Raw genomic sequence first — 24,901 nt, forward strand, 5'->3', positions numbered from 1 at the left:
ATACACAGGAACTCATGTAGCTTATTCCTGGATGCAGTTAGGATACTTGAAATACAGACGTTTTACCTGTCAAACCAGTCAAAATTCAGTCGACTCTACTCCACACAAGCTATTCCTATCTGTTTTCAAGTGACTGGCTGTTACATAGAAGTTCATGTAACCCAATCAATAACCATAACTTCATTACTCCTGTTGCACTCGCGCTCGCCAGATGTCAAAGTGAAGGATTGTGAGTGATTTCTTATGTAAATGAAAGCAACCTGCGGCGAGCTGCTCCCCGCAGATCACTTCTCAAGGGCAAACTGCGAGGTGCTGTCTTGTCTAGATGTTTCAGGTCGGCAGTCTTGGCATCCATATTATCTAATGCTTGCCAACCTAATGTGCTGCAAAACATGTTACTCACACCCTCCCTCGCCTTACTGTATATCCCACGCTGTCAACTTTTTGACCTAGTATTTAGTACTTACACTAAATCATATCCTTGAACTGAGGATGCTTGGATGAACTCGGCATGGTGGATTTTTGATGTATGATTTGAGTCATATGTATCAAATACAGTTCGGGCTCGTTATGAAAGTTGCTGGGGAAATTCCTCCTAGATTTCTAAGTGATTAAACTTTCTTGAAGAGCAGGTTTTGCAAGGCGATAATTGTGTTTTTACAACCCCCAAAACAATTTTTGACAGCAGTATCTTTTTGTTTTACATTAGCATTTATTTCAAAGGAGCAGCTTTGCAGTGCAAGACTTATTTTTGCCATAAATTTATTTGAGCTCCAGAAGCTGTTGTTTCATCAAAAGCCCCTTCTTGGCATGAGAGAGTTTTTTGTCATCTAGCAGGTTTTCGCAATGCAGCAGTTGTTTTTGTTTTTGTTGTTTTTGTCTTTTTTTTTTTTTTTTTTTGTATAACGCCACAGTTTTATTCTGGAGGAAACCTGCTTATTCTGCAGTAAGACGGCTTCCACGACTTCTTTTTATATTCATTCTCCACGCATCTAATTGTGAAGAGCATCTCGGCACCCATACGCTCTGCTCAGTCCTTGGCTGACTGTGTGAAACGTTCACTATTGTACACACATAACAAATGTGTGTGGTAGTTAAGGGTGAGGTTAACCTACATACAGCCTGAGTAGCAGCAGCAATAATGTGGCTTAAGCACCGACAGGTTTCTTTTTCTTTAATGGCTTGTGTGTGTGTGTGTGTGTGTGTGTGTGTGTGTGTGTGTGTGTGTGTGTGTGTGTGTGTGTGTGTGTGTGTGTGTGTGTGTGTGTATGTATGGTGTGGGAGCGTTTACACATGTGCACTGATGCATGTTATTTGTTTCATGTGGTTCCCGTTGTGTATAGATTGACTTTGATCTTAAAAATCACTGGATTTGGCTTCTTTAATGTAATAAATCAGAAGGGCAATGACTGGCTCTTATTAAACATGATTAAATGATCCAGTGAGCTGAGTCTGCATGTGCCCAGCAAGCTCTTTGAATCAATACAAGCTTTGAAAAGCAGCTTTTGTTTGTGAAAACAAAGTCATGCTGATCCTAATTGGCTGAGGAATGAAACCGGGCAAAAAGATTCCAATAATAGTTTTGTTTTTTTTGTTGTTTTTTTTTAAATGTGCTGCAGGGTTTGGAGGATCGTTTTGTGAAGTAAATCTCAATGACTGCGAGTCAAAGCCATGCCAAAACGGTGGTGTTTGTGTGGACGGCGTTGACCAATATCAGTGCTTCTGCTCAGAGGGTAAGTTGCAGTGCAATTACTGTAGATCCCGCAGTAGTTGAGAGGATAAGATGTGGTTAATTCAGATCTTTGATTGTCTTGTTTTTAAAAAGTGTGCAACCAGCTGCTTTCAGCTCTGCCGTTCTGACCCCTGGTTTAAATGGAAAAGCGATTCGCAAACACCTCTGTGCTCTTTTTTTTTTTTTTTTTCTCCACTCTTTTGTTTGGTGTTTTTCTTATTCCTGTGGATAAACGGAGATAAAAAAAAAAAAAAAAAGAAAGACTTTTCCACTGCAGCTACAGCTTATATCAACAAGCGAGTACCTTCTTCTATTTGGTGCTGATATTCAACAACCATATGAGAAAAAACCCATCTTATAACGTCTTATAAACAACATATGAATGCAGCTACAACTATTCAATATTCGATACCGTAATGACATAACACATACAGATTTCACTTGCAGTAACTAGGTATATAAATCCCATGTACACTTTGTATAAACTTAACCACATCCCCCACTGCAGTTAATTGAGCATGAGTATCAATATGTACAGTAAAAATGATCAATCTACTTTGTCTCAGGGCCTGTTTTCTAATTATGAGTTTGTTCCCTTTATCCAGTCTTCCAAGCAGCCCCAAGCCCAGATTTACAATCAACAACAAGGCCATCGTTTTTATTCTTTGAAATCCAAAAAGAATATCTTGGCTCTCAGATCTTTTTAATAATCAGCTGTGTTTTTAATCATTTCGACAATTACAAGAGAAATTCCATCTTCCTCAGACCAATTTCTTCAATATTATCCACTCAAGAACTCATTCCCCAGACTCCTCGTCCCTGGAAAAAAAAACAAAACAAAAAAAAAAACTTCTTTATATGTTCAGATAATCAAAAAACATCACATGCAATGTTATTAAATTGTTCCTTCCAAATGAAGAGATCGTTTCTTGCACATTACATTCAGTACGGACTACTTATTATCAGTGGACTCAGTCTGGTCGAATTTCTTCTTTCCTGAACAAAAAAAAGTAGATAACTACTTTGATATAACCATATGTCCTCGATAAGATGACAGCAAAAAGTTTATCTTAATATGTGTCTGGACATGGGCTGTAGACGGTTGAAAGTCAACGGAATTTTGTTTGGACCACACACACGATAGGCGTCGTTATTGCTGAATTGCAGGAACTAATCAGTTGCTGTGGTATTTGCTCGGAATACAAAAGCTCAACAGCAACTCTCAACAAAAGTTGACCCCATGATGTTGATTGCTTCGTTTATTCGTGATTATTTTCAATTACATATTTTTCTCCTGTTTCCTGTGCTGCGGTTCCATACCTGTAAGGTGAACAGATATGTTTGCGTTTTAAAATCCTCTAATCTCATAAAATCATTCCATCAGAAATCGTCACTTGCATCATTAGGGTACGGAGGAATACATCTCAGCTGTTTTTTTTTTTTTTTTTTTTTTTCCCCCCAATCATTTCTTGGTCCAGTTGACATCTTACCTGTTAGACATACCTCTGATTAAACCTTGATTGCGGGTGAAGCCTGTTATGCATTTTTAATGAAGTCAGGATAATTGTCAAATTTTATGACATGGAGAGAAGTGGAAATTGGTTCCATGGTCAGTTTGAGAAATGATGAGAATTTGACCTGCACCGATGGTGCTGATAGCCAAGCATTAGTCATGGGCCTCCTGTAGCTGCAGTGTGTGACAGTGCTAATGATAGTCATTTTGTAGCGTGACCATGCGGTGGAATATATTTATGGGGAACTAAAATGTCAGAAATTGTCAGCACTCGCTTTTACTTCATGAATTTAACCTTTTATGTTTGAAATATCAAATGTGCTGATACAACTAGAAATTAATCAGCAAGAAAGGATATTAATCATCCAGACACACAATACGAACGTGGAAAAAATATCATCTATTTTCTCGAATGCAGACTCGGGTGCATTCTTCTCTTCACGGCATGCACTTGTTTATTTGCAGTAAAAGAAAAAAAAAGTCAAGTAAAATTTCACGACAGCAAAACGTTGCTTTTGGGTGTAATTTGATCCTAATTAGTATCTTCTCAAGTCTGGTGTTTACTGACATTCACACTCTGATGAGATTTACTCTCTTTTTTTCTTTTTTTTTATTCATACCAGGGTTTGGGGGGTTGAACTGTGAAATCAACTATGATGAATGTGTCCATGGATATTGCGCCAATAATTCCACATGTATTGACCTGGTTGCAGACTATGAGTGCATCTGTCCTCTGGGCTTTGCTGGTGAGTTATCTCTGTCATCATTTTCATAGTTTAGGCTTTAATGAACATAGTGCAGATTGATGACTCTTCAGCACTGATAACCATCAAAGTGTTCCCATTGTCTAATGTTAGAGCTCATTCACCAATTTCAGAGTGACTGCAGCTGACTGACTATGAAGATAGCTGTCTTTCTGCTCGTGTAGAAGCTGAATGCAGGCCGAAGTATTTATCCAAAGATGATATATTGGTTAAAAAATCTAATAAAATGCTGTGTATCTTTTATTAAATCCATCAGAGGGGCATATATGATTCAAGTTGGCAAAATGCCAAGGTCTGTATTGCTAATACATGTTCATTAAGTCTCCATTTTATATTTTAATGTGGTGCGAATGGAACCTTTATGTACCCTCATCAGTTCTAATTCATGTTTTTTTGTTCTGTGACACTATAAGCAGATTACAAAACTAGACAAAAGAAATGGTATGTGCCTTTGGCGCTGTGAAGATAGACTGATAGACACTGAAAATAAAAAAGACTCATGAGTTATACCGTACTGTCACTCCTACTGGCTCCATTACCGAGCACAAGCATAACACATCATGCTAGTTCATCACATTAATGGCTGTTGCTCTCTGCAGTCAAACTCATTTGCATGATAGGTAATTGAGATGTGTCATTATGTTGGTGATGTGATGGGTTTTTTTTTTTCTTAGTTTATGTTAATCTCAATTAACACAAACAGGCTCAATTAACATTCTTGATTTACCTCTCAGGTAAGAATTGCTCTATATTTGTCTCTGCGTGTGCATCAGATGTTGACTTCTGCAAGAATGGAGGAACCTGCTCCCGCAGCTTTACTGGAGAGATATACTGTATTTGCCATCCAGGTATATTGAACCATCATGTTTATGCAGTAGATTTGTAATTAATTTGATAAGCTCAGTTTTTGTTTTGAATCAAGTTTGGCGCTTTATCAATTACTCCAGTGATTCCATCTCAAAATGTAGACGTGCAATAGACAAAGTAGTACCAATCTTATGTTGTCATTATAACCACAGTGTGTCATGTGCTTGGTTTATTCTAGATCATTCCCGCTTGTGAATTCAGCCCCCTGATGCATGTGAAAACATTAATGTTTGTCATTTCTGTTGTATCACCAAATCAGCTTTTACCTCTAAGTGAATACCATTAGAAAGCTCATGTACAAATCCACAAATTAGTTACAATTGGTGGAAAAATCCACACATTGCAGTTTTTTTTTTTTTTCCTGTAAGTTGTGTACTGATGCTGAAATCCCTCCTTGGTTTTAGCGCTTTATGCTCTGGCTGGATAAAATATGTAAATCAGCCGGGAGGAAAAACACTGGCAATGACAGCATTACGTGAAATCACAATCCATGATGTCTGCCAGACGTGGGAAGGCAGGAGGATACTGTACACAGCACAGCACATCAATCACTTCTTTGATCCCACCTCTTACAGGATACCATGGCAAAGACTGCTCCTCATCTGTGAACCAATGTGTGTCGAATCCTTGCGACCCTGAGGGGACTCTCCTCTGTGAAGAGCTGGCAAATACTTATAGATGTGTGTGTCAACATGGCTACACTGGGCCACACTGCAAAACACCTATAAACCACTGTGTCGATGGCCTGTGTCAACACAGTTCAGTGTGTGTGGATCTATCAAGAGGGTTCAAGTGTGATTGTTTACCAGGTAGGTTCACCATCCAGCGGGGGCTTGTTTCCAATGAAGGCAATTCCTCAAATGAATCATGTACGTAGCAGACATTCTCCCAGTTTGATGCTTTCACTTGTTCAGCTTCCTTCTCTGTGGGAGTCTAATCTCTTTGGCCTTAAGCAACAACACGTAACAGCCATATGAAATGTGTAAGTCAGTACTTCAGTTTGTGAGCCGACTTCAAAGCAGTGATGATGCTTGGAATGTCTGTTTGCTCACTTAGGATCCAGGAGTCCTCTGTTGGCATTTCATCAAAGAAATGATTTATTATCAAAGAAATATACTGTTGTTACGCAGCGTTTTACTCCGACTATATGACAGGAAGTACTTGATCTAATATTTGAGAGGTAATAATTAGATTGCATCAGTAAATAAGGAAATTAACTGTAGTAACTGTACATTTAATTACAGTAAGTCACAGGTTATTACTATATACTTGGTGTGCAGGTTATTACCTGCCTTAATGTACCTTTTTTGTAGTTTGCTATAAAAAAAATTGAGAAAATCATTTAATTTATTACATTATTTCATGGTATAAATAGCTCACATTTTGTATTCATAATTACCTACCAAGTTCCTGTGAAGTTCCAAGTGAACAGCATGTAAGACATTAAGTGTTGGCTGGCTGTCATGGCTAATATAAAATGTGGCATAACCCTAGAAGGTAAATAAATGTTGAAATGAACAGAGAAAAGACCAATTATAATAAAAAAGTCTCCAATTTCAGTAACTGAGTTGAGAATTGAAAAAAATGTGTAATTTTACTGAAGACGAACATAAACTCAATTACAATTACAATTAAAATAAGTGTCATTTGCAGCTTTGTAATATATTTGGGTTTTATGTTTAAGTAATCCTGAATGCAATCCTAACTTGCAGTTTGCATTCAGGATTTCTTGTACATGTATTGTCTTCTTGAAGCCTAGCAAACACGTTGTGCACATTTCCTTTCCCTCCAAAATGGGCAAAATCTATTTTTTTTTTATGCTTTTAATACATTGTTCACCTCCATGTTTGCTAGCTAGCAGCCTTCTTCTTCTCTGCCTTTGTGGGTATACTGCTCTGCTATGCTTGTTTGTACATCACCGCTATCACCTGCTCAACAGTGAGAAAATGTCAGCAGAAACACGTATCGGGTCGCCCTCGTGCTCGTGTGTGCGCACATGCATCCTTGTGTCAGGGATGCATGTCATAGTGTTACTGGTGGTAAAAAAAAAAAAAAAAACTCTAGTCATTACTTTAATTACATTTGATAAATCATATGGTATCACGTCTGAATAACTTCATGTGTTTAGAGAGATTGTCCGTTTATGTTTTGTCAAGTTTTAAAAGCAACAATCCAATTTTGGTCATTAATTAATAATACAGTAATTGTACATTTTATCATTTACTTGAGAGTTAGAAGGAAAGACCAGAGATCTTCACCAGGCAGAGGTATAAACAGGTAGCTGTTCTCTCTCCGCAGGTTTCACAGGCCAGTTTTGTGAGATAAACATTGACGATTGTGAAGAACGGCCGTGTGGAGTCCTGAGTATTTGTAAAGACACTGTAAATGGCTACAGCTGCTTCTGTGCGCCTGGATTTATTGGTAAGTGAAACCTATTTGATGTTGTTCTTTGTCAGTTAAAGTGACATTTTATTCATAGAGGCAATATGTCACAATGTTGTGCGCCTTTAATACTTTCTCAGGAAGTAACTGTGAGATTGAAGTGAATGAATGTCTCAGCCAGCCCTGCCGGAATGGAGGCTCCTGCGTTGATGAGCTCAACTCATTCAGCTGCCAGTGTCCTCCTGGAGTCGCAGGTATTTTATATGCACCTTACCGCGGCTGTGTTTGTTTGCACAGCATTGCTCAAACAGACTGCTGTATGATGAATGATGAGTGGTCGGCAAGTTCAGTCCAACTCTTCATACCCAATGTCCTCTAAGTGGCAGGTCTGAAATTTCGAACAAAAACCAGATTTTGCTGTTGCTGCTACCTGATGCGCAGGCGGACTGAGCATACAAATAATCTAAGAAACATGAAAATGAATCCATATATTTAGAGAAAATATACACATTAATACAGGATATATCAGTAGTTTTCTTGTAATGTAGTCTCATAAAACCAGATTTTTAGATGCAAAACTTAATATCTGACCAAATAAGACACTTAACTGTAGCTCTGTAGGTGCCTCTTACCTCAGGTGATCTGCATGCATGTTTGAATAACTAACTGGGGTCAAATAATACTTTTAAAGGTCACGTTGAGAGCCATTTTCAAAAAAAAGCATGAATTAATTTGAAAACTTATAATGTAATATAAATTATACTTTTTCAGTCTTTCATCCAGAAATTGCACATTCGGTTATCATAACAACAGTGGTGGTAATTAAAATGCAATATTTCCATGTGTCATTTCATTTCGTAAATTAATAGTCTTGCTGCCACAAATACATTTTTCTTAGAGAGATAATTCCACCACAATGCCAACAAGATATATGGATGCGCTTTTGAGTGTGTTGAATTCTGCTCCCTCTGAGCAGCCTGAACTATCAGGGTGTAATCATGTGCTCATGCAGGCTTTTAATCCTTAAGGTCATATGATATTCATATAAAGCATCTGACCATCCATCTGTTATAAATGTATCTCCCTGTGCTCCATGAATGTTCAGCCAAGCTGTGTTCAGCTATTACTGGCTTGAAAAGCGTCTTCCAGAGTCTGCTTGGTGTTCATCATTTTCTATTTCCATGCCAATCAACTGCTGCATGTAAAATATGGTATAAAGCAAACAAATGTGATGTGGAACTCTGTGGAAATATATAGGGAGAGTTGAACCTTTAAAAATGTACCTACTCGTACATTTATTAAACCCTGATGAGTTTGAGTTGGAACATGGCTCTGGTCAGATTTCAGGAAAAGCAAAGGGTAAGCGCTCTTTCCTCTTAAATGAACTGTGGAAATCACATTAAAGTACATTTACCTTTTCATGCTTGGGGCAGCATCTAACTAGTTTCACTCACTGTACCTAATGTTTTATAGTCATAGCTCTTGTTCTACTAATCTGAACAATAAAAACTACAGGTGGTACTGTAAATGTGTTGGAGGAATGGAAAGATATGCTGGACTCTGGCTGTCTGTTTTAGCATCTATGGGAATAATCAGTTTTTGATCACATTCTATTCATCCTTAATTCTCATCAATAATGGACATCTTTTATTAAGGAAAAGTTACGGAGGACTCACAGAAATATTTTTTACGTGAAGAGGAAACGACTGTGTCTGCTCAAAGTATGTGGCAGGTGATGTTTTTAATTGTGAAGGCATGTTAGATTAAACATGGATGTTGTTCGTCTTCTATAAATACTGTAAATCATTACCACAAAGTGATAAGCGTAGGCATTCAGTTGATCTTAGGCATGACATTTTGGTCATTAGTTTTTCCTTTTTCATGATCAAAAGGGGATGAGCAAAACTTTTTTCATATTCTGAGACAGGTGATTTTATTTTTGTCATGCGCAATAAAAAATGAAACTTTTTCTTTTTTTATTCACTCATCCCTTTTTGATCATGAAAAAGAAAAACACCTTATATTTCAATTAAATTTTATTAATGAAAATCAAATAACCTCATTTAAAGCCCGTTTCTGAAAAAAAAAAAATCGACCATAAGATGGATGCCCAGCAATCAAGTAGCTGAAATAGTTTTAAAAAAAAAAACAAAAAAAAAAACCCCATCATAAATCATAAGTGAAACAGTAAAATGTTTGCATATGTTTTCTGACCTTTTATTTTTGTGACATCTCATCAATGATCAACAATAGTGATTTGTTTGTTATTTCTTTTATGAAATGTATGAAGCGAGGTACATGAGGTTTATATTTTCGAGACTATTTTCTGATGTTTGGTGCAATTTTGGAAAGATTTTGCCAATTTTACTTTTGGTTGATCTTAGTTGTTCTAATGTGTATAGTGTAAATGTAAACTTTATATGTACTTTATATGTAGGGCAGGGTTTATCCCTGTGGGAGCTTGAATATTGCCACCATATTTCTTGGCAATTAAGAGGCACATAAAAGTGTGGATTACAAATAAAGGTCAGGGGATCACAAAGGCAGAATAAGTAACCCTCAGGGGACCGTGAATGTCCAGTCCAGCTGTTTAATCTTAACATCTTGTGTGCAAATTTGCCTTACTTGCCAAAACAAAACCAAAACAGACTGACCAACCAACTGAACAGTCAAATTATTTCATTAATTCTTTTTCCTATTACGGGAGAAGAGATAATATAGTGTAGAGGAAGTCGTCCTAAGAGGACCTTAACTCACGCTAAACTTCAGACCACAGTCAAGCCACATGGGAGGCGATTAGGTTATAAAACAAGCTCTATCCTTCATTGTGTGAGAGGAGCAGCACAAACAGTACACTGTAATTATATGGAACGTTGCTATAATTCAAAGACCTCTTCTCACTTTGGCATTTCACACTGTTGCAGCCTCCTCCAAAGCTTTACAGAGACTGCAAATGTGTGAAATAGTCCAAAAAAAATTCTATCTTGCAGATTAGTTTCTATACAGCTCATCTGCTTTGTAGTTTCAGAGAAAACAAATGAGGAGGGCGACACAAAAAGAATAATCTATATTCTATATCACACTATTTAGAAATAAATACATATCAACCACATAGAGTATTCTGTTTGGACAGAAAAATGACAGTGTCATTATCTTGCTTTTCCAGAGGAACAGTGCAGTTGTGTTGCTGTTAAAACTTTGACATCTGGACTTAAAGCCCCTGTTTATTGAATATTCAAAACAAAATATCAGTGTCAAATTAATTTTGCCTGTGTTGCAAAATGCGCATGTGAAATATCTGTTTGACTTAATTTTTGTGACAACTGTCTAAAACACTGGAGCCAACGGATTCAGGGTGTCATCAGTGATCACATTTCACATTCTACATGAAAGGGCTTGAAGTCAAATGCAACATATATTTTGCTAAGTTGAGTGAAAATTGAAAACTGAGCATGAGTCATAAAATGTTACAAATTAAAGCTAAAGTATGACACTTTTTTCTTTTTCTTTTTCTTTTTTTTTTGAGCATTTGTGACCACTGACTCTTTTTATTGTCATGTCTTTAAAGGGGATTATTGTGAAGTCAGCACAGATGAGTGCACGTCCTCTCCCTGTCTGCACAATGCCACATGTGTTGACCTTGCTCATGGCTATGGATGTGTCTGTGCGCCCGGCTTTACAGGTTTGTATGAATGAAACGTACACTACATATGTAGCTTACAATGAATATAAAGCCCATGTGGGTGACATCTCTCACATATTGGAATGTTTGGAAATATTCAGGACCTAGTTTTGTATTGCATTCCGATGCAATTCTATCCATGTGCATTTGTAATACCAATAATGATAATAATAATGAGCCAGCACTTCTCAAGAGGTTTAACAAATAATGAACTTATGAGTGTGAGGATTATTTAGTAGTGCTTTTAGCTAAAGCCTAACATGCATGCTGGCACGCTCCTAATCTTAACCTGTGATTTGTATGATATTTACCATGGTCACCATTTTAGATTAGTGTTTTAGCATGCTAGCAGAAGCCCAGTAAGATAATTAACCACACCACAGTATCTACTGTATGCAGCTGCTCATGTGTGATTTTTATTTTGTGACAAAAAATGGAAATCAACTGACTCTTTGTCACCAATTAAAACAACACATTCAGATGATTACATTTTTATTAAAATGTAGGTATTGCCAGTAACAACAGGTACATTTTGAAGTAAAATCAGTAGCCATCAGCATCTCCTTGAAATAGTGTGGAGACGGCAGAGCGGTTTAATACTTTCACGCATTTTGAAGTCTTGCAGAATAATTATTCTCCCACATGTGGTGCTGTGATGCCAGCTATTTCAAGTACAAAGATGAATAATGACTCTAAGTTAAAACAAAGATAATGCATTTCCACCCATAAAAGTCAAACATAGTAACAGATTTGAACTGTTTCCTAATAGACGCTAATAATTCCCACAGAGCTTGGTTCACAGTGCATTACAAACAGTATTGCTGACTGCAGTGCTGAAGCTTATGATCACAAAGGAGCTGGTTTCCCAACTCCTGTTTATATATGAAAGGTTGTGGTTGCTCTACAGTGATGTGAACAAGCCTGTAGTGTGGACAACAGCACAAGGTGGCATCTGTAAGACAGAAAAGCTTTGCTTCTATCCTGATTTACAGCACAGCACCACCTTACAGCACCTACAGGACACATTGATTAGTTTTTAACTGCCAAACATACAAGTCAGTGACCTTTCGATATAACATATTTATCAATCTGTGTTCTTTTCTGTCAAAGGTACAAAGTGTGAACTTGACATTGATGAGTGTGCTTCATCTCCCTGCAAGAATGGAGCCACTTGCATTGACCAGCCTGGTAATTACTTCTGCCTATGTGTGGCTCCATTTAAAGGTAATGAGCACTGAGGGAATGGGGACAAAAAGCAAAGTTAATTAACTTCACATACTATTATTTTCACCTGTCTGAACTCACTTCACATGTCTGAACAAAATGAGTACATCTTCATTTGCTACCTGTAGTTAAATAAAGAAAACTTGAGTAATAAGTGAGATGTAAATTGTGGTAGGTGCTTCTGCCACACAATTGACAACTTCCATCGTTTAGTCAGGGGATAGAGCTATTGTCACTGTACGGCGCTATTAGTGCATATCAATGGAGAAAAAAAAGGGGATTTCACCAACAGTGAAAAAGATTCACACTCACTTTTATTTTTGAAATTTAACAATAGAGGAGCAGTTGGTTAAAAGCTAAGATTTAATGTATGATCACTATTTTCAGCCAAAACATGGATCTACTTTTGATAATGATCATTGGTAGTTAATCAGAGTTAAAATGCAAAATTTTTATCACTTGCCACAAATGTGTCTATTTAATTTACTATGTGTGTGCATGTGTATATATATCTATATATATAATTCTTGTAAAAATAAATTGGTAGGTTATAGAATAGGAATTTGTCACTTGATTGTATTAAATTTGTATATAATTAATTTATATTTAGGATGATGCTGGTACTGTTCTACCTGCACCTGCATAAACATATAATTAAAGGTAAAACTTTTTTAATTATATTTGTAAATAACCAAATTATTATTTATAATAATAGTATATTATCTATATCTGTAGTATATAGTTTCATATAAGAGTTGAAACTCAAACTGCGTTGTAATAAAAAATATTACAATAAAAGCAATGACAAATAGAAGGACAATGGCATTAGACAACAAAAAGACAGTAGATGATAAAATATGATAATAAAAATCAAAACAGAAACTTGTAGGAATAGTATGATATGATAAAATTGATTAAAACTTAATTAAATAAACAGGTTTGTTGTGATATTAGCACAGCTTGTTAATGTCGCATATAGCTAAATATTGCAATTCACAACAAAACACGAGCTGTTTGTCATTAGGAGAGATCTACTGTTAACTGTGCATGTCGGAGTAGAGACTCTACCACAAAGTCTAAGGAATTATCTGCAGATAAAATCCTAGTAGTGGGATTTCACGAGAGTACAAAGGGCTCCATCATTAATAAATGCGACAAAAAAAACAAAAAACATTTGCCCAGCCAGACTCTTCCTAGACACATTCGTCCTAACAAACCGAGCACCCAGTCGAGATGGACCTTGGTCACAACCCAAGGACCACTCTGCAGACAGATCTAATGAGCTCATTGGCTGTGAGATCTTTCTGGAAGGACAACAGTCAGGGTAGCACTTCACAAATGTAAGCTTTACAACAGCATGTCTGGGAGGAAATGGCTCTAGAAAAAGGCGCATGGAATTTACAAAAAGGTATTTCAAAGGCATACTGACAGCGCAAGGAGGAAGATTCAGAGCTCCGACGAAAATAAAAATGGAAGTCTTCAGCTGTAATTCAAAGGGCTGTAGAAAGTACAGCAGATATGAGGCACAGTCAATTACCCATGAAGGACTATTTCCACTGTAAGGCCGCTTCATGATCTGGTAGCTTTACATTGTCAAAGATGGAGGACTGTAAATAAACCAAATACAAGTAAGCTCAGAGAGCGAAATCTATGTCCATGACAAATTCTGTTTTATTTTTCTAATATTAAAGCAAGTATGTAAATTATATGCATGAATATATGCATAGTAACCATATATTTTTGGCCATACAGTAAAAAAAATAACTTAACAGCCGCAAAAAAAAAAAAAATAAATAAATAAATAAATAAATAATAAAAATAAAATAAATAAATCCTGCTCGGCTCAAATCACTTTGTAGATGAGGATTGCCACTGCTGTGTAAAAATCTACATCTTACAGAAGCAGGAGCATTGGTTTGTGCCAGTTTGTTTTTAGAGCCAATCAGCACCTCATCCATCTTCCTCGTTAAATCTCACACATTTGAGAGGCAAAGTGTCTGACGCAAATATGAATTTCTGGTCTCCTTTAATTTAATACACAAGCTTGCTACCACTCTCCAAATTGGTAAATGTACATTGTTGCTCAGTATATCCAAATGTGGCCACAAAAGAAGGGACTTGGCAGTGGAGACTTTGCTGCATTACAGTCCTGGAGTTGGTGAGAGCTCCACAAGCGGCTTCAACAGCTTTAGAGTGGGCTGTTGATTCTCAGTGAGATTGGCAGGTCAGGCAACCCATTCACACACACACTATGGAGAGTCATTTGCTTCGGTGTTTATATCAAAATGTACCATCATGGAGCTTGAATATCCACCGTCCTTCTTATACAATGACCAGTAAGTATTTGGAAAGTGCCGTGTGCTTGACAATAATATTGTTGCCACCTCTTTACCAAGGAGAGGAGCTATTGCCCGTTCATGGTGTAGCTCCACTGTCATTGAAAGACTGTATACTTACTGTATGACTGGAAAAGTGTCATTGTAAAAGTACCACATTTTAATATTTCCACCAAATTTCTGTGTAGTAAGCTGACTTAACTTACTAAACTTTCTGAACTTGTCAGATTCTTAAGTAACTCCGGCTGCAACAACCTGCTGGCTCAGCCAAAAGCCATAATGTGCCAGACATGCAGAACCCACTTGGATCTAACAAGTCCTCTAAAAATAATAATCAGCTTATTTCACTTTCCTCTGATAATTTTTGCAGTAAGATTGTCCTGTTTATTTTTTCTCGCCTTTTTTCTTCATGTGACTGTTTCACAGAAATTATCAGAGGTAGGACACATAACCATGTTTGCCTGTTCTGCAACATTCACCATTTTCTGTTCACTCATTTAATGTGTATCGCCTGTTCGAATTGACGGTCTGCACTTGCTTTTTTAAGGTGGTGTGTATTTATGCATGCTTTCTTTCTTTCTTTCTTTCTTTCTTTCTTTCTTTCTTGCATTCTTTCTTTCTTTCCCTCTGTTTGTATTTTATAATTTTCTTATTTGTGCTCGAGAGGAGTGATCGTCTTTAACAGATGTTTGCTTCATGCGTGACCTGAACATAATGATGTCTGGGATTTTAATTTGTCTGTACAGTTTTAGCAGTTTGCGAAAACAAAGCTGACACAAAAATCTAAACAGCTCAAATGGTAATTTTCAGCAAGCGCATTAGTAATGAAACTGACTGTTAGACAGCCACAGGTGTGCTTTTAAATTAGCACAGAACACGGCTGCCAATCAGAACTAAAGACAGAGACTATTCATTTGGAAATTGTTTTGTCACAAGCACAAAATGATATTGTTATATTTTAGATATTGTAATAACATCAGACATTTCATTTCTAATGTTGAGCCACTGAAATGCATGAAATAAAAACAGCAGTTATTAGTTTTGACTGTCCAAAAATGCATCCAAAACTGTTTGACTGTGTTTGTGTGATATGACAGTATTTTAAATTCAGCAAATTTAGAAAAGTGACTGGATCAGCTTCTACTTGAACACTCATCAGACTTTCTGTGTGGCTGTTTGTCCCTCTGTTCAATGAGTAAGCTTAACGTAGCATGTCATTTACCACAAAGACGGGTTCAAGGAAATGTGCAATATGGGTTTAATCTTTAATATACCCAGGTCTACAGTCCCATTGTATTTCTACACAGATTCTCGTCTGCTGTACGGTCTTCTTATGTGTGTTTTTTTGCTTCACTCCAGGTCATAATTGTGAGTTCTTACCCTGCGAGGCCAGTAATCCCTGTGAGAACGGTGCAGTGTGTGTGGAGGAGTTGGATCAGGACCATTTCCCTTTAGGTTTCCGCTGTCACTGTCGCCGGGGCTTCACTGGCCCCCGCTGTGAAATCAATGTGGATGAGTGCAGCTCTAGCCCCTGTCTTCACGGCTTCTGCTATGATGGTATGAAACAACCTATCATGCCAACATGCTTAATAGCACACACTCAATATGGAAGCAAAGCTCCATACACACTCACACACATGCAGTGAATGTGAATGTCAAATTTCGTCTTGCTCACTTACAGTCTGACAGGCAGTTTTCAATTGGGTCACCGTTGCAGCTGATAAGGGTGTTATGAGAGTGGAGTTATTTCATCTGATGTGAGGATCTAGGACATTACCTGCTGCAGCAGGCTTGATTAGTTTCTTAACACAACTGTAAAATGGAATCAATTAAGCATCAGTGTTGTGTTGTAATTTGAATAATGGATGATAAATGACAAAATTAATATAATCAAAGCTCAAGGCAGAATATTGTTTCTTTTCTTTTTTTTTTCCTGTGGCTATCCGATAAGATTTCACCTCTATGTGTTCCATCTTTGGCATGACTTATTAAAAACCTCGTTGATCAAAATATTAGTCTCAAATTCGAGGATTCTCTATCACCAGTTGGTCGGTGATTGTAATTTATTTAACTTAACTATTTTTTACATTTAATATAAAGGAGAAAAACTGGAAACTGCACAAATTAAAGTGATACTGTCAAAACAAATACATGTGGAAACTGTGCACCAGTTGCACAGAGTCAAAGTAGATTATTCAGTGGAAAAATATTTGTCCTGCAGTGTTAACTTTCAGCCTTCACAGCATTTGTGAAATCCTGCCAATGTTGTTTCATCCGGCTTATGCCGGAACAAAACAGTGATGGCAGTGGATCACTATGTAAGAGTATCCTATCCTTCACTGTGCTACAGTAGACCTCGGCCAGCTGTCTTGACTAATCTTGAGTGCAGCCAGTTCGCCCTAGGTTAGTGAGGCAGGCCTCTAGGACCTATTGGCCGGTGCTCAGCAGCAGCCAGCCAGCCACCAGGGAGAGCACTGCATAGCCACAGTGGCTGAGATGAGTAATGCTGCTGCCACCCAGGACCTAAAGCATTTAATGAGAGTAATAGCAGCTACACGCACCAAGACAGAGTGACAGCATAGATTACGTGGTAAATCTTTGGGATAATGAAGAATCCTGGGACCCTGACTGGGGAAGTAATAAATTCACTCCTGTAAGAACTGCAATTACCTCTGTCACTGGCTGCCTGTACACCAGTGTTGTGTTGGAGAAACAGAGTGATGCATCCCTCTTTAACATCATTAATAATTAAAGAGAGGAAGGAATGCATTATTAGACGTGGGAGATTCTTACTTCTGATGGAAGAAATTGGCACATTTGTAACATCTGAATAAGGAATGGCCCCGAAATGGGCTCTCTCCTCTGCTGCACTGCTTTTTTTTCTCTCCCCCCCCGGCTCAGTGTGTTGCAAGTGTGTTGAGAGTGTGGAAACAAATGACAGACGGCGGACGAGAAAAGTGGTGGGAGAGAAGAGGACTCAATAGCCATTGCAGACAGGTTCATTTAAAGATGGTTAGTGTGTCAGACTCTGTCAGACTGATGGGAGGGAGGTGGTACCGGTCACGTAGATTTAGCAAGAGCAGCTTTGGCTGACACACCGGAAGACTTTTATTTTAATTGCATTATTCCTTAAAAAAAAAATGTAAATCGCAGCGGGTGATTATGCTTTATTTACCTGTGTAGGGGTGTAGCACCTACTGATAGCTGAGCGAATTCATTTATGATGCAAGGTGCTGTAACTGTCCCACTGCTCTTCTTTCAGTTGTAGATGGCTTTTACTGCCTTTGCAGTCCGGGTTATGCCGGGCTGAGATGTGAGCAAGACATCGATGACTGCGTGAACAGTTTGTGCAGTCCCAATTCTGTTTGTAAGGACCTCCATCTGGTGAGTGGACATTTTTGTTTTGGCAGTATAACAGAGTGATATAATGGCCTCTGAAAGGCTTGAAAATGGTCCAGTGCCCTGTAAATCGCTACATTTGGTAACTCATTGAAGCACCCTCGAGTTTTTATAAAATATTGACAGACCTCAATCACATATGGTGCTGCCTATTACGTTTGATGACTGACATGCAGATAGCGTTTAAAAGCATTTCTGTTGTAGTAAAATAAAGACAACCGTGCAATAACATGAATAGTGGTGGATCATTAAAAAGAATAAAATAAAGCCTATATGGCTCTGGGAGGACAGGTGGACGACAATCAGGTGTATATATTGTAGGCAGGTCTTATTGAGGAAGCTTCAGGTGTCTGGGTGAACTAAGATAAGTAGTAAAATGACTAATGTCTAGACCTCATTATTGTGTCTCCTAATTGACAAATTGTGCCAACACCTTGTGGGCTGGGCTTCTAATGAGCCAAAATGACCAAAAGAGTAGCAAAGAATACTTAGAAACAAAAACACAGGAATCTGCAGTGGGCATGTTAAATATGAGATGCATGATCATCAGTGTCCAACTTTTGAACGGAATATTTTTTTTTGCAACTAGAACACAGGGAAAAAGGTTTAAATGGTTCACAGATACACGTAGTTACATAAAATATGAAGAAAGCATCCTAGTTGGTGCTTCTTTATTCACTCAGCCATTCAGTGACTTCACATTCTGTCAGCCGCTCTACTTAACAACACAGCATGTTTCCCATTGCTGGTATCAAGGTCTGCCATTCCTGGCTATGTAAAGCATGTGTACGCACAGATAGGAAATTATGAACGCCTATCAATGCCAAATGTCAAGTGTAAAAAAACGGCTGTCCGCATAGGACAGGGTATGTCTTGTTTCTGAAAGATTCACTACATTTACAGCACAGCTTCTCAGCCACAGCTTACATAGTCATAGCTAAGATAATGTAACTTGGTTCGAGTTGAATTTCAGTTGTTGGATGTTTTGGATAAACAGGATGAGGCCTGCATTGCCTTTTGGCTGCAGTGTCAGTTGATTCTCTGTAAGTGCTTGCTGAAACAATAAATGAAAACTGAGTTTGTGAAATTCAGGCTGTAAGTTTTACATCAAAGATCAAGTGATTTTCTTCTCAGCACATTATGTGCGTGCTGGTCCTTCTGCATTGATGCCTGCTTACACAGATACCCACACTTTCGTATAAAAGATAATTTTATCAGATCATTTCGATTTCCTTTTTTTTTTAAGGAGCAGCTCTACTTCTGTACTTATTCAAGTGTTTTTTTAAGCCAATAACATTGATCTGTTGCAGCTGCAAAAAGGCCTTGGGAGCTGCATGCTGCTCATGCACAAACTGTGCAATGAGTACCAGGGGCCTTTTTCCAACAGCTGCTTATTTGCTAACAGATTGTAGCAGTGAAACAGATGTGTCATAGATAAAGTCTTTGGGTTTGTTTCCTGTTTTTTTTAATTATTTATTTTATTTATTATTCCGACAAAGACAAATAACTTATAGTCCTCAACTAATGTTCGGGTTTAAAATAAGTCTGTGCTCTGGAAAATTAGTGCATAATGTATGTAAGAAAGATGAGAACTGTTTAATGAAAACAAAGTTTCAGTTGGGAGACCTGTAGGGGCCAAAATGGTGACAAGAAAAACAGAGACATTTATTTTTACATGTATTTCAGAACCTTTACTATTTACAGTATTTATTCTGTAAGTAGTTTTTAAACTAATTTCTATACAGTTTTAATATCGCACTTCTACCTCTCAAAATGGATTTTCAGAGCTGGGCGTTAAGCTTTCAGCTTGTGTCAGACCTTCCTCCATAGCAACCACTCAATTATGATCAGTATTTTATCTAATAAGTCAACCTTTTTGTCAAAAATAATAAGTCAGAATATGGATCGCATATACACAAATATATAATACATATAAACAACGCATTGACGTGTTGAAGTCAACATGTTGTAAAAAAATCTTGTTTTTTCTCCCTCTCCTCACACTTATGAAACAAAATGTACTGGCATGGACACTATTTTAACAAACACTAACTTTGCTCTTTCAGTGGAGATTTTGCGGTATTCAGAAGCACTACCAGAAGCAAACTGGTATCCTCTGTTGTGGTTATAAAGAAACATTGATTTTAGGAAAGTGCTACTGTAGCAATTTCAGGATGTCTGAAGGACAAATGCTCCTTTTTCTTCCCTGTATTATGAAATGGTCTACAAGGAATTCCATGACAAGGTTTCAAAATTGTCCCAGCACAGAATCTTGGTTATAACATTTCACTGTCATTCTCTAGGATAAACTAAAGCTCCAAATCCAAAGACAAAAGGACATACTGCATAAGAAAGAAATGGGCTATGATATGAGGGATGTAATGAAATTCAAACCAATATTTTTCTAGCCACACTGTTCTCTGTTTAGCCGTTTTTTTCTCAACTCATCATTAAAATAGGGACAGTTTTTGGAAACCCCTTCACATAGTCTTGTTTACAGTGCAGCTATTCCTCTCTCTGAACACTGTGTCCCACAGAGCTTTAGCTTATTTTGGAGAATTGCGGTCCCTGAAGGTGACTTAGCAGCAAAAATGAGATTATGTTCTATTGCCAGGGGTAAGGAATTGGAGTCTCCTGGAGGTATCTAATTTATCACGAGATGACGGCATTTTCTCTCCACAACCATAGGCCCCACAGTGTACAAATTATATCAGACAAAGTTTAACGGCTCCCCTCCAGTGTATGAAATACAGATTAGCATGCATTCAAGCAGCAGCACCCAGGACCTTTTAGACGGGATGTTGGCAATGAGGAATCCCGAAAAACCCTTGACCATACGACAACCTTCATCCTGCGTGCAAAGAGGAATTTAAATTAAACCAGTACAAACAAACCATTCATCTCCCGTGTCGTGATTAATTATCATAATGTAGATTGCAATGATAAAAAAAAGGAAGAGTGATCCATACACTGTTTTGAATGGAGGAAAGAAAAAATGGGAAGATTAGCAAGGGCAGGAGCTATATAGAGTCTATATATGTGTGTGTATGTGTGTGTATGTATGTATATATATATATAAAGCAGTTCCTTAATGTACAGTAGAAACAACATATTCATTGGCTGTAGAGAGAAATCCTGACAAATCTTAATCGAACATATTTTTACATGTTTGCTTGCCCATGAAAATTCCTTTCCAGACAAAATATGCAGCGGTAATATTGCATGCTTGATAAGAAAGGTTTGTACGGTATATACCTTGAATGGCGTGGAAAAAACAGGCTTGCGTTTTATCCAGAGGGTGGGTGGTAGGAGGAATACATCTGCATAGCAGTAATGTGAAAATTTAAGACAAGCATGACTCTGCCACAGTTTAAACAGATTTCCACAGGAAAGATCTTTTTTTGTGAGTGGGAGGTTTTATTCTGCAACATTTAAAAAAAAAAAAAAAAAAGAAAATTGGGATGAATTTAATCAAGTATATTAAGCATTGCTATGTTTGTTTTCTTAAATGTAACAGGTATAAATAAGTAAACAAATAAGTGGCAGAATGCCCTCTGACAGCTTTGTATCAACATAATTAACAGCGTCCATATGTATATAGAGTTTTATTCTACCGGTGTGTTTTGCTATGATAAATACTGGACTCTTAACCACTTTAAAATACTCTACCAAGACAGTGCAGATTTAAGGTGTCCCTCTATTTCACTGTTAATCTCATAGTGCTACCCTTTTTTTTTTTTTGTATTGCAGAGTTATGAGTGTGTGTGTCATCCTGGCTGGGAGGGGGAGTACTGCCAACAAGAAATTGATGAATGTTTATCACAGCCCTGCAAAAACAACGCCACCTGCACAGACCTTCTCAACAGCTACAAGTAGGTGCGCGAGCTGGCTCGAGGGCGCCGTACTCACGAGGTGCATCAGCCACTTAATAAATGCAGAAAAAGAAGCTGTTCAGTGATAGCAATATGTCCTTCCACTGGCAGCGGAGATAATGAATTGCAGATGGCAGGTAAAACAAATGAGTCAATCAATGCCTCACAGCATGAAAAGGTTTCAGGGGATCTGTGACTCATTGGAGGAAAAAGCCGGTGTATCTGCTTCAGCTAATGCCCCTGCCACCCCCCACCCCCCCCCAACCCCTCCTCCTCCTCCCCCGCCCCTCCCACTGGGGAGATGTGAAACTGCTTCAGGTGGAAAAGTTGGGGGATGGAAAGGAATGCAAGGTGGAGTGGTTGGTAGTGCTCGGGTACTCACTGCCACCAAGTGGAATAGTCACCAGCTTTAAGAGCAGATACTTCAGACTCTCATACACATGCTCTAGTATTTTCTCTCTCTCACTCTCTCTCTCTCTCTGTCTCTCGCATTCATACATTTCCATTTAATCCCCACTCAGTGCTCTAACCTCTTGTGTCCTACATTCAGCTGTCCAGAATTAAATGCTGCTCTGACCAGTAGCACAATTAACCTGTGAAGTCCCGACGCTGTCCTGCACAAAGATCCAGGAGTGCAGCGCCAATATATGTGTGAAAAATGTGTAACGTGGATCATATGAATTGAAAAAACAAAATATATATATGTACTGTATATGTCATGTGTGTAGAAGCACCCTCAGCACTGCAGCTACGTTAGTTCCGTTGTGATAGAATTTGATACCCCCCCCCCCCCCTTAGAAAACGACTAAATAAGTTGCAAGAGTTTATTTATTAAGGATTCATTTTGATTTATGCCAAAAAGACCTCTACAGTCACACGTCTCCTCTCTGCTGTGTCCAAGGTGTTTGTGCTCACCGGGGTGGACAGGTGTGGACTGTGCAGAGGATGTGGATGAGTGTGATTCTGGGCCCTGTCTAAATGGAGCTCAGTGTCAGGAGTCAGACATACCTGGGGAGTTCTCCTGCACCTGTCCCCCCTTCTTCAGTGGCCCCCTGTGCAACCAGCCTTATGACCCCTGTGACCCCCTCCACAATCCGTGCCTGCACAACTCCACCTGCTTGACACGCTCCGATGGAACAGCCTCCTGCAGATGCCCAGCTGGTGAGTGAACACACCGCCACAGCTTCATACTAATAGCGCTTTTTATTTTTTCTTTAGCCCACTTTCAAGTGTAACTACATCATTTTGTTCAGTAGGTTACCGTATGTAGTTTGTACTTTAAAAAAATGACAAAAAGAAAAAACACAATTCAAAAATCCTAAGTTAAACATGTACATCATAGATCAAAGGTTCTAGCAAGAAGATGAAAAATATTCCTGTCACAGTTAAGCATGCATCATTTGTATCTCTTCTCTGAAATATATGAGGTTTTCCAAAAAAGTTACTCTATTAACCGAGACAATGATGTTGTTTTCCTGTGCATAAATCATATGTTGGACCTTACTCCATACACTGGAAAAATGTGCCACATAAAAACAGTAAAGGTTTTCCTACAGAAGATGATTTTAAAATGATTGATTCATACAAAACAGTAAGACGTTTAGTTTGTGCTGCCATCAGGGGAGGGATGACTAGTTCTTACAGCTGGAATCTAATCATTGGCTGCTCATGGGTTAAAGAGGGTGGTAAGCACAATAATGACCAACTGATTGCAATACATTTGCTGGATTTTTACACATTGCCCATGCTAATCTGATTTGCAAAGAATGGTCAACAAAACCAGACAAAGGTGACTTTTGGCTTTTTACTCTGAGTAAAAACTTGCCAACTGCTTTATCTTGGGTTGATTTTCTCCCGATGACTTACTGTAACAGTAAATAATCAAGACCAGTTAAAACTAGTGCTAGCTGGGTTGTTCTTGATACCATCCATGGTGAATCAGTTCCTTGTTTACTAACCTCGATGTGAAGGCACTGCCATCCCACCTCCTTATTATCCTTATTATGATTTTCTTTTTGTAGAAACAGCACATGGCAGGACCAGGCCACGACCCAGCTTTTTGTTCAATTAAATCACTCTACTTTTTCTTGTGTACAAAACAATGTAACCTAAAACCTGCAGTTATTTTGGCTACATCCCATTAGCCTAATGTGTACTTATCAGCACTTAAAACACTTGGCATGTCATTGCATTCAATTCCCGACTAAATAGTTATTTCTCTTTTGCATAATGTTGTAGCTCATTCTCCTTTCTTTCACTCATTAAGTGTCCAAACAAGTCATCTGGGTAAACCCATTAACTCCCCCCACCATAGCAAAAGATAGAATACCTTTTAAACCTGCCTCTCACCATTTACCATGTTGTGGTCATAGCAAATGTTTCGACATAAAGACAAAAAAAAAAAACAAGTTCCAAAGGAGATGGGTCCTTACTTTCGAGTTGGGGGCACTCTACTTCCCCTGCGTATTTCTAGTGTGGCCTCTCCCACCTTAGCTACATGAATATAATAATAAACATCATGCGTATCATGTGTGAGCCTTGTGCTGCTTTGACTAGGCTTCTACCAAATGTTGACAAAACATTAATTACGATATGATTAAAAAATGACTTGACATACAAAGCATATTAGTGATATACAGATTGCACTTAAAAGTGCATGAAACCATAAATCCACATTAAATAAATGTGTCTGCTCCATTGCAACTTTTTCTTTAAATCCTAAGTATACTAGCAGGTTGCACTAACAGCCATCTAATAAATCCAATAAAAAACTACTATGCTGGTATATTTTACCATGCACTTCTTACAAAATGTCCATATTATTACTTTACTGGTCCACATTATTGGCAATAAAATTTAGTTGTGTAAACTCTATATAGAACTGACTACAAAATTTTAAGAACCTTCGTCAATTTCCTAATGTCCATGATACCATGGCAACCAAGGCCCAACACATCCATAAGTAAAATACACTTACAAAAGAACGTTTTAATGCATGTTGTATTTGATATATTTCCAGCTTTATAAATTGAAGTCTGAAGGAAATCCTCACATACAAAGGCTGGTTTTACTCGTCCTTTGGTGTATTGTTTGTGAGTACATGCCAGAACCATGTGCAAACTTGGCTATT

At 38.0% G+C, this 24,901-nt stretch overlaps 1 protein-coding gene across 1 annotated transcript in view; it reads left to right on the plus strand.

Moving 5' to 3' along the window:
- eys (eyes shut homolog) overlaps positions 1 to 24,901 on the plus strand; it is a 154,322-nt gene that overhangs the window by 36,467 nt on the left and 92,954 nt on the right. The window contains exons 14-25 of the mRNA XM_056394875.1: positions 1,620 to 1,733; positions 3,869 to 3,991; positions 4,783 to 4,857; positions 5,452 to 5,685; positions 7,175 to 7,297; positions 7,399 to 7,512; positions 10,827 to 10,940; positions 12,051 to 12,164; positions 15,860 to 16,057; positions 17,763 to 17,884; positions 21,650 to 21,771; positions 22,673 to 22,932. Coding sequence (XP_056250850.1) covers positions 1,620 to 1,733; positions 3,869 to 3,991; positions 4,783 to 4,857; positions 5,452 to 5,685; positions 7,175 to 7,297; positions 7,399 to 7,512; positions 10,827 to 10,940; positions 12,051 to 12,164; positions 15,860 to 16,057; positions 17,763 to 17,884; positions 21,650 to 21,771; positions 22,673 to 22,932 — 1,713 coding nt within the window. The remainder of the gene's footprint in view (positions 1 to 1,619; positions 1,734 to 3,868; positions 3,992 to 4,782; positions 4,858 to 5,451; positions 5,686 to 7,174; positions 7,298 to 7,398; positions 7,513 to 10,826; positions 10,941 to 12,050; positions 12,165 to 15,859; positions 16,058 to 17,762; positions 17,885 to 21,649; positions 21,772 to 22,672; positions 22,933 to 24,901) is intronic.

Source organism: Seriola aureovittata, chromosome 14, assembly GCF_021018895.1.
Source record: "Seriola aureovittata isolate HTS-2021-v1 ecotype China chromosome 14, ASM2101889v1, whole genome shotgun sequence".
In the NCBI taxonomy this organism is placed as follows: domain Eukaryota; kingdom Metazoa; phylum Chordata; class Actinopteri; order Carangiformes; family Carangidae; genus Seriola; species Seriola aureovittata.